The sequence below is a fragment of the Wolffia australiana genome, chromosome 16 (genome assembly GCF_029677425.1).
Source record: "Wolffia australiana isolate 7733 chromosome 16, ASM2967742v1".
NCBI classification, from domain to species: Eukaryota; Viridiplantae; Streptophyta; class Magnoliopsida; order Alismatales; family Araceae; genus Wolffia; species Wolffia australiana.
This window is the reverse complement of record NC_135850.1, coordinates 13,726,149-13,737,177: the sequence shown is the minus strand read 5'-3', so window position 1 is coordinate 13,737,177 and position 11,029 is coordinate 13,726,149. Positions and strand designations below refer to the sequence as shown.

General features: G+C 42.0%; 1 protein-coding gene across 1 annotated transcript; it reads left to right on the top strand.

The window, feature by feature from the left end:
* The first annotated feature begins 7,302 nt into the window (after positions 1–7,302).
* Positions 7,303–8,507, top strand: LOC144713529 (uncharacterized). The gene is made up of 3 exons (XM_078588119.1): positions 7,303–7,881; positions 7,948–7,998; positions 8,118–8,507. Exons 1-3 carry the CDS (start codon positions 7,303–7,305, stop codon positions 8,505–8,507), a joined length of 1,020 nt encoding a protein of 339 aa, XP_078444245.1.
* The last annotated feature ends 2,522 nt before the right edge of the window (positions 8,508–11,029 follow it).

Here is an 11,029-nt window from a genome sequence, read left to right as displayed (position 1 = left end):
TAAATTTATTTACAATTTAAGATTCCTTAAAATAAAGTTGATGGAGTGAAAGGTATGCATTGATGTTCAAATATTACTTTCCCATAAATATCATCCAATGGATACCCGATTCAACTTAAAGACAACTAGTCGCAAACGTCAATCAGGAACAACATAAAATTTGAATGAATTTTAAAGTTATAAAATTAAATTTAAATAAATTTATGCTCGAAAAGATTTTCAGATAGTGATAAAATTTTGAATAACTTTAGCTGATTATATCAGATATTAATAAATAGATATTGATTAGATCAAAATTTATATGAGAAAATACTAATAAATCAGAAAAAATAAGATTCTTAATTGTGATTTCTGATACAGGTATGAACAATATATCACAACATATTTTCTGATTTTTTGGTTTCTTAGTTTTAAATGGGAGTTTAGGTTTCCATATACATATAATTCTTATAAAATGTTTTATGCATAGGTTTCAACTATTTAACTTTTTACTCATATTGTAATTACTATTTTATAAAGGAACTTTGGTTCCAAATAGTACCAAAATTAAATTTAATACTTTGTCCTAAAACTTTTTCCGATGATTCTGAAAAGTATTTTTTGAACGCCTATGATATAGGTACAATTCTGAAAGCTAGGATGATGTAGAAGCATCTATGAACTTGTAATGTTGTAAGTATAATTAATGATTAAGAATCACAACATATCATAGGATTTTCTTCCGCCATGTCAATATTCTTGAGTGTTATATTTATTGGAATCAATTTTTGTGCAATGATTGGGATTAAAATTCATTAATCTTCATATTTTTTATATTGATATCATCCTAATTCATTTTAGTTATGTTGCATAAATATTTTTATTACTTTATAAAATTAATATGTCTAATCATTTATGATTTTCTTTTGACTAATGATTCCCAATATTATTTCGTATATGTTTTGCTTGATTTTATAACAAATAATATTATATTAGAAATTTCCAAATTACTTAACTATGATTTATTTTTATAACATCATTACTTGTAGTTCATGGAGCATCAAAGACTCGAGGCATATTTCTAATTTTAAATTTTTTTGTTTTTATTTGTAATATTATGTGGAAAGTAATTATAATAATTCTAAAAAATATCTTGATGCATTAACTTGGTTTGACAACTAATTTTCCATATGAAAAGTACCATATTGAGGAATTTTAATTCATTCAAAAGCTTTGGAAAAAATAGTGCAAGATTTCTTTCCTTGGTATATATATACATATATTAATACCTTAGAGAATATCTAGAATGAAGATAAATTTTTTACCAAAGTATGTTGGCGATATCCTATGGAAACCATCTTTTTTTATTAGGGAAAATACAACATCAGCTACGGCCATCCCCAAGATTGTAGTCATAGAAAAATCCAACTTTTTTCTAGATGCCACTCATAATGTTTTATATATGTTAATATCTGGTGTTTGAAAGCTTTTTTAGGCATAGAGTGAGAGTAAATATCCTAATTTACAAACACATGCCAGTCATCCACACTGAGGATGAAAAGAAAAGGCATACAATAATAATTCCATGGCAGGTCATAAAGTATGATGAAAATATCAGTTGTAGATTCATGTCCCCAAAGAGAATCTATCATTGTCTTGAATGAATGTCATCACAAGAGCTCTATGATGTCAGCAATGTTTGTGGAGGTCATCATGCATGCGTGTTGACAATGCCTCTCGCTGTGCACTACATGACATATCCACATGGTGAGACGCACAATTTAATGGCTTCCCCACGCTGCATAAGCTAGGTCATACAGACTAGAGAAGATTGAGTACAACACTACAAAATAATTCCCATTCCATAGCTGGAGGCAAATGTCGGTATGTCTCACCGTACAACATGAGATACAACTAACACTCTGTATACATCAATGAGAGGAAAATCTTGTACACATCATGTTGACTAAAAACTGTGTTAGTGTCTAGGACGACACCAATAAGGTTTTTCTCCTCACGAACAACGAATATGTCATGTATCTCCATAGCCTCTACTATTTTACGTTTTGCCCTCCTTGATATCCTATACTAGGTAGACTATGGTAATGTGTGGATAAGGGTAATACTTAGAGTGTGTTGATTAGGTAAAGATCCTTCCGAAAATTTTATGACGTTATAGTAGTGGGGTTACAGAGTACTGTACGACAACGTACAATAAATTAGTTCAAACATTTCGTAGGGATCTCACTTTGAAAAATAGGCGTTCCATAGTTATATTTAGGGGAGTGATGCGGAACGTGACTGATATTACATGGTCGTCAATCCAAATCACACCTCCATGTTTATTTAAGCTCATTTAATACAATATTACATTCATTATTATTCTAGTGTGATGTTTATAATGAAGTCCATGAATACGTGCAATGGCCTGGTGAAATATGATGATATCATAATACAATGATCACTAGTATTTAAACATGTATTCTAAATATTCCCTTTCGAGGGATAGTCGAGATGGATTTCAAATTATCTAGATAGATTAGCACAAACTGATCTTACATATACAATAAGTATAATTGATGCGTATTAATCCTTGAAAGGTATTATACCTAAACGTAATCAGGTTGATTCATGTCTTTTATAAGTGGTCCATTGACCTGAGACACCAAGGACATCTCGTAGATGGACGACTACATATTAACTATGACTTACGAGCCTCTAATCATGGGATTCAAATAAGTCATTGATCGGGTGTTGTGAGAAGCTGACAGAGGTGATTGAGTGGTCAAGACAGGATCGTCTACCCTCTGTAGAAGAGGAGATTGACTCAAGGAAGAGGATGCAGCAAATCCTTGGGCGGGGTAGTGTGGATATTGGACTTATATTGGAGTTCTCCAATGATCCCCCTTACACATCAATAGTAATCGAATGACGGATTGGGGATTAACGATCAACCGTACCCTATGTTGTTCAAGAGTTTCGCACGGATGATGGATTATACATATATGGTAACTGATGATGGTGAAGGTTCCATGGGAGAGTGCAAACACTACTTGGTCTCCTCTAGAGCACGAGGTGTAGCTTGGCAACCCATGGGCTGGACGCCTAACCTATGGATTGGGTTAAATCAATCTTTAATTAATTAATCTCTATGTTGCTATAGTTAACTCATAATGTTGGCCAATAATTGTTATTGGTTTACTAAAGTTATTAACTAAAATGATACATAGGCCTAAAGGGTCACGTGCATAAGATCATAGGGGCATCAGTGAATATATTTTAATTTATGGGGTTTTTGAGGAAAACGTAGGTAAAATATAAATAGGGAAGGGGCACTCTTTTCAAGCACCTAGGCCATCCAAAATTAAGAGGTCCCCTTTCTCCACTCTGCTCTCTTCTCTACTCAACCAAGGAGAGTGTCTTCATGGTGGCAAGATCTTCAAGATTTTCAAGATTTTCACGATTTTCAAGATTTTCAATATTTTGAAGATTTTCAAGGAGAGTTGAAGAAGAAGAGGAAATGATCCAAGTGCAACATGATTGCGTCGATACTTCTAGAGGCTGGGCACATGAATGACTTCAGAACGATATCAAAGTAAGGAGGTCAAGGGTGGAACAAGTTTCCCATAGAGTGAATGAGATGTATTGATTTTAAAGATTGATTGTGAATCAATTAATGCATTCACATCATGAAAACCATGCGCTCTATGGTTGAACCAACGTACAAAACCCAAAAGTGGTATCAGAGCCAGGTTCTGAGTGCATTAGTTGAAAAATAATGGAAATCTGTCCAAAAAGATGGTCACAATTATGATTTAGAACGTCCTTAAAGATGTTTTCCTGCCCCAACAGCGGCTAGTGTCAATGCCAACTGTAGCACTAGGTGCTAGGAGCAAGCACCCATGATGGCCAGCACTAGGGCACGAGTGCAGCAGCCGCACACACCTCCAACAGGCCCAAGCGCATCATTGCGGGCACTCGCTAGCGGCTGTCGCGGGTGACCACCATCAACCACTGTTTGTTCCCATTAGTCGCCCACGTGGTGGGGGTATATGCACGAGGTGGGCCACCACCTGGCCATGGACCAGGTCAAACCTGATCCAAATTTTCCAATTATTCAAAGCCGCCAAATGGAATAGGTTTGTTCATCACGAGGATGCCATGGCCCTCGTACGAAAGATGGGAAAGCCAGATTTGTTCATCACGAGGACTTGCAACCCGAACTTGCACGAGATCACTGGAGCTCTACTACCTGGCCAAAAGGCGCAAGATCTATTCGACCTCTGTTGTCGCATTTTCTGGTTGAAACTAAAGGAGCTCCTCCATTTGATCATCAACAACGAAATAATCGGCAAATTTAAAGGTCGTGCGTACGTTGTCGAGTTTCAAAAGCGTGATTTCCCATACACACACTTGCTCTGGATACTGGATGATTGGTACAAGCCAAAGACTCGTGAAGACATCGATAAGATTGTGTGTGCCGAGTTACGAGATCCCAGCGATAAGGAGTTGTTTGACTGTGTGACAACACATATGATACATGGCCCTAGGGATTCGGCAAACCCAAGATGCCCGTGCATGAAGGACAGCAAGTGCTCCAAGAAGTTTCCCAAGGAGTTCATCGGCTCAACCCAAGTCAAAAACGATGGGTAATGATGCCGGACGTCATCTCGACGTCATCCTGTCGTCACCAAAGGTATGGGTTCGGTGTCATTTTACTAACTAATCGGACTATGACGCAAGATGTCGTCCGATGTATGCGAATGGACAGGTGTTAATGACGAAGTAAATGGACGAAAACTCTAATGTAGTACGTGCATGCGCCGACAAGCAAAGAATTGCCGTTCCAGAGAAGTGACGGGTCGCCTGAGCGAGGCCTGACGGGCCTCCAAAACCTCGCCCGAAAGGGTCGAGGACGAGCACGTCACTGAGCGGGGAATTCCCACCGAGGTGCTCACACACGATGGGTGTACCCGACTTGTACCGGACGGGTAAAGACTTTCGTATAATTTTGTCGTCATCTCAACCTGTCTCACACTCACCAATCTAACCCGAGCGCGGAGGAGACAAGTCGAAGGTATACTGAAGAAGATAAAGGACAAGAATGAGAGCGAGTGAAGAGTACCGTCGTCGTGCTGGCGACAGATTTTCGTGCTTCGGAGGTTCGTAAGTGGTGCTAATGCTGAAGGCGGGGCGAGGCTGGAGAGATTGGGCGCGCGAGAGCAGTCGATGTCGACGGCAGATTCGTCCATGGACCGATGGCGTGTGTTTGCAGCGTGCAGATATCCACGACCCGTAGATCTTCCTGAGATCGCAAGCGCCGGTCGGTTATGAATGGTGTAGAGTCGCCGCAGGCAGTGTGGGATGACGGGATTGGGTCGTCGTGGATAGGGGAGCAGAAGAGTGAAGGATGATGTTTGGTGTAAAGGAAAGTGGTGGTTCGGTTCGCAGGGCAAGTGTTGAAGAATAGGGGAATTGGTGGAAAGGGAGAAGGGTCAAAGAGCGTAGGGAAAAGAAAGGCAGAGAAGAAAGACTGGAGGAAGGGTCAAAGGGCTGAGAAAGGACAAAGGAAGGCGGAAGGGTCAAAGCGAGTGAAAAAGTTGGGAGGCGGAAGAGTCAAAGGGTTGAGATTGATCGGGGAGAGAAAGAACCAGGGGAAACGGATAGGATGGCGGAAAAGGATCAAGATCGGGGGGGAAAAAGAAAGAGGTGGTCGGATGGCAGAGAAAGAGAAAAGAGAGTGGGAAAAGTCAGACGGTGGAGAGAGAGTTGAGCGGGGGACAGAGACCGGTCGGGAGAGAGAGGAAAAAAGAGCGGGGGGGGGGGAGACCGGTCGGGAGAGAAAAGGATGGAATGGAGATCGACTGGGGGAAAGAAAAGTAGCGGGGAAGGGGTGGAGAAGGAGACGATAGGGTTAACGGGTGGCGGCAGGTCGATTGGGGGCGGTAGTCAGACGGAGGTCGGCCGCGGCCGGCCGGAATCGGCGGCGGTCGGGCGGTGGTCGGGCGGCGGATGGCGGCGGCCGGTGGTGATGGGAGCAGTCCGGCTGGCTGCTCCCTCTTTCCTCTTCTTTCTTCTTTCTCTTCTTCTTTCTTCTTCTTATTCCTCTTCTTCTTCTTCTTCTTCCTCTTCTTCTTCTTTCTTTCTTCTTCTTCCTCCTCACGATCGTGACTCTTCCCACTTCTTTGAAAAATAACTGCCAATTAGGAAAGAGTGGGTCCCAGGACGCCCACCCCTTCCCCTTATATAATGGGTGAAGGTGGGCCTCCCTTTAACAAGAGAAAATCAAGAGATTAAGGAAAAGCTGATAATGGGCTTGTCAGGCCCATGTGAGGGAAAGACGTCCTCATGTGGGCTCTTCCCCTCATTACACGACGACGCATAAAATACAAAACGAAAGGAAATGAAACGAGACGAAAAGAAACAAGAGCAAAAGGGGAAAAGTGGCCGCTTTGAAGGTGACGTGCGCGCGCGTCATGCCGAGTATTTGAACTCGGGGTCGCGTGTCGCTGCGGCGGCTCGTCGTGTCAGCTGGACACGTGGCGGTGGTGGGCTCGATGACGACGGTGGTTCCTCGCGTGCTGGCTCAATGACGTCCGGCGGCTGTTCTCGTGCTGGCTCGATGACGTCCGGCGGCTGCTCTCGTGCTGGTTTGATGACGTCCGGTGATGCTGCGCCATCAGGTAACCTCTCTACCAGCGCCGCAATGATGGCCGTGTCTTCCAAAAGGGTTCACATCTCATCGACAACCACAGGGTTGTTACGTACAACAAGTATTTGTGCAAGGTGTTCAACTACCACATCAATGTGGAAATCTGCTCTTCCGTCCAGTTGGTGAAGTACTTGTACAGGAATGTCTACAAGGACCACGACCTCACTCAAGCCAAAGTAGCTTCTAATGATGCTCCAAGAGACGGTACCGTCGCTGGTGTAGCTGAAGACCCTTTATCAGGTGATGAAGCCCAACAATATCTCGATGCACGATACGTATCTCCATCAGAGGCTTTATGGCGGATTTGTGAATTCGGCATGCAGAAGATGTATCCCAGTGAATACGCCCTCCAAGTTCAGGACAATAATATGGAATTCGTGGTGTAAACTAAATATGAACCGGTCAGTGACGTCATCGATAGGTTGGCACGCACGCCCCTCACGGGGTGGATGCAGTACAACATGGAGCATCCGTAAGACGAAGTCGCCAAGCGAATGCTGTACTGTGACTTCCCATCGTATTACACGTGGAACAATTCCACTCGATGTTGGTCATGATGTCAGCGACTACACTGTATCAAACGGGTGTACTTCGTGAGCCCTTGCGACACTATGCGATACTACCTCCGATTGATGCTTCATCACATTCCAAGTGCGACGTGTTACAAAAATTTGTGCACAGTTGATGGTTTTTGCTACAACACGTATCAAAGAGCTGCTCAAACGTGTGGCCTACTCCACTCCAACAAAGAGTTTGACAATGATCTCGCGTTGGCGTCAGGCGTTGCTTCTCCCCGACAACTTCGCGAGCTCTTTGTGATGATGCTACTCTACTTTGACATAACACAACCAGATTTGCTTCTCGAGAAGTACCTTGACACGATGTCAGAGGACATCCGTTTCACGAACGATGCTTTGCAAATGACTAAAGCGATACAACAAGAAGTGTTGAATGCGCTCAAGTCAATCCTCTACCACAACGGATATTTTTTCACAACATTCCCAGCATTGCCCCAAGGCGTCAAACTCCAAGTGACAGACACAGAATTTGGGCCAAGCCAAGGAAACGACATCCTTCATGCGATCTTCCCGGTGGAATGCCTAGAAGGCATGTTGAACGAAGAAGAACGAGAAGTGTACGACACAATATTCAAAGCCATCGAATCAATAGAATGTGCCACAGAGACCAAGGTCTTCTTTGTTGATGGGCCTAGAGACTTTAGGAAAACGTTTCTCTACTTATCTATTCTCGCGCAGATCAAGGCTGCCTATCACAACGCCATCTTGACTATGACAAGGGGTATTGTGGCGATTCTTTCTAAGACACAAGGCGAACGCTACACTCAACACTCAAGATTCAAATTCCCGTCACTCACATATCAACGTGTGGAATCTAACTTGACTCCAAGATCGGCCTTCAAATTCAGTCAGCAAGCATGATAATTGTGGACGAAGCTCCAATGATGCATTGCCACGTGTACGAGACGGTGGATCGATCAATTCGAGATGTGTTGAAGAGCATCAATGCAAGTTTGGATAGTGTTCCTTTCGGCGGCAAGGTCATGGTGATGGGAGACGACTTCAGACAAATGCTTCCAATCATACCACAAGGCTCACGTTCAATGGTGGTCAGTTTGTCCCTCAACCGAAGCGTTGTATGGTGTCATTCCTCTGTTTTTGCCTCTGAACCAACGTCCGCGTTTTGTCCAACCAACAAGCGTGGAGCGAGTTCTTACTTGTTGTCGGAGAAGGACACATTGGCCTTGATGTCGAACTTCCAGCTGAGATTCAGCGTGTCTCCTCTCTATCGGAGCTGATTGCCCAAGTGTATGGCACCTTTGAAGATGGCGCAACTGAGTTGATAGGGAAGATGATTTTGACCTCTGAATGATGATGTGGTCAAGGTCAAGAACATGGTGCTTGACATCTTCCCAGGTGAAGTGATGGAGTAATTCAGCTTCAAAGAAATCCCTCCTGGAAAAGTCGACAACGAATCCCTCTACCCAACAGAGTTCCTCAACACGATCGATGATGTGACAATGCCGCTCCACAAGCAACGACTCAAGCTCGGGTGCATCGTGATCCTTCTCTGAAACTTGAACAGTGTGCAAGGTCTATGCAATAGGACTAGGCTTTGACTGGATTGCTTTTTTTTGACAATGCTCAAAGCCACAATTGTCAGCCAAGGAAATTTCTACGGCAAAGTCCATCTCCCACGACCAATCGCGCTATGCCCGACTCAATCGAGGCTTTCATTTTGATTCAAGCGCCTCCAGTTTCCAGTTTGACTCACCTTCACCATGACAATTAACAAGTCCCAAGGTTAGACTCTCGACACGGTGGGGTTTTATCTACTGAACCCGCTTTTTACTCATGACCAACTCTACATCACTCTCTCAAGGACGCTGATCAGTCCGACAAGAATCGTGTTCTGCGATGGCGGCGTGAACCAACCCACTGTGACAAACATTGTTTACACAGGTTTTCCAGTAGGAGATGGCTGTAGAAGGCGGCAAATTCACCATTTCCAGTTGCCCAGCCCAAACACCATTTCCAAGTAAGCTCACCCCTCTTTCATAAAGTGATCTCTAACATCTAATTGAAGCTGATTACATCTGATCATAGAGGAAAACCCTAGGTCATGAGACAACCAATTTGAAGGCAGAATTGGCTAGCCGAAGATATCCTAGCGCCTCCTGTTGGTTTGTGATGGCGGATCCTCCAGATTTCTGCTATCGAGGAAGAGTCCAAGGTATTAAAACCACATTCTCCTTCTATCAACGTCATCATTTTTTTATCTTCGATCCACAAACTTATTAACGTCACTCTATTGATTTCTTACTTTCACGAAAGCGGAAGTCTGTTTGTACCGAATTGCATAGAAATTTCCAATAATTGATGTTTCTAAGAGATTGAAGATATTCCAGTTAGTTTTGAGATAAATTGAAAATTTTGGTAGACTGGATTATTAGGATGGCTGAAAATCAAACTCCACTCTCTCTAGGGAATATCTGGGAAACAACACCCCTTAGAAATTGAAGATATTTCGTAAATAATAAAATAAAATAAATCAAGGATATTCCATGAATTAGGCCTCTTTATTCATCTACTATTCCGTCAAATTTTTCCATCATTCTGCTGAAGTTTCTAAATAGCACTACCAAAATTTCTGTCCTTCAATCTCCACATAGTATTCCTAAAATTCACTTGTTCCTTCAAAATTCTTGGCTGCTCTTCCCTCAATTTTTGTTGTTCATCTTACACATGGGAAAGAGAGACTAAGTGGGGGGACAAGTGGGAAGAGAGATTCTTCTCTAGCGTCGGCATCCGGAAAGGAGACACCTGGCATATATCCCCCACTGATGACCGTACGCTTCTCCACTGGTTCATGAATATTGAGTATTTATTTGATTTTAAAATATCTCTAGGATGGTCGAGAGCTTAGGGAGAAGAGCAACTCGGAAACGGGTAGCTCCTTGGCTTGCTATCCTTGATTACATTTTTAGTTAGTCAAGGTGCCTCTCCATTTGCAGACTGTTCATCAATTCAGGAAGAGCACGATGGGGGGAGAGCTGGAACATTATCATCGAAGAGGAGACCCACTACGAGTAAGTCAACATCTCGAGCTCACATCATTGACTTTTTCTTTATTCTCTCTCTCTATCTATGTGTGTGGAAGGGCTGAGCCTCACTATGGGTGGGGGGATGTGGTGGGGGACTCGAGCCAGCTGTTGTCTATTCACGCCACGCCGCAGTACAGAGATAAGAGAGTGAGGCTGATTAGCTCACAAGAGAGTGAGCCATTCAACCGAGCATTGCGTGCATGCCCCCTGGTATATTTTTAATTTTAAATACTTTTAATGCAATTTATGAATATAAATTATTTTGAAATAGATTATTTAAAGGCAAAATAAATTTCTGAAAATTCTGAAAAATAAAAAAAATAATTTTCTTAAATCAAATAAATAAATAAAATTTGAGGCTGATAGATGAAGATTTAGAGGAAGACGCGAGTGAGCGAGCGGGCGCGGAGTGAGAAAATTATGAAAATACATAATTTTGGATTTATTGAATGGAATAATTCAAGAGATAAATTATTATGAGCTTCAATAAATTTCCATAAATTAAAATAATTTTTAAATAATTATTACTTTAATTTGAAAGCATTAAAGTCATGTTTGTTTATAGAAATTTTGAAGTGTTTAAAAAATGTGATATATTACATTTGTGATGTAACTATATTGTATGATAAATGTATTATGGAAACCAAAACAGAGATGGACTTGATGTAGGCTTCTTTAAGGTGGTGGAAAAATTAGATTGGAATGTGGGGTTGACT

Excerpts from the sequence above, each read along its gene's own strand:
- LOC144713529 (XM_078588119.1), top strand. The coding sequence starts at position 7,303 with ATGCGATACTACCTCCGATTGATGCTTCATCACATTCCAAGTGCGACG. Across the intron at positions 7,882-7,947 it reads AATGTGCCACAGAGACCAAG|ATCAAGGCTGCCTATCACAA; the intron begins GTCTTCTTTGTT and ends ATTCTCGCGCAG. Across the intron at positions 7,999-8,117 it reads CTATGACAAGGGGTATTGTG|TCAGCAAGCATGATAATTGT; the intron begins GCGATTCTTTCT and ends CTTCAAATTCAG.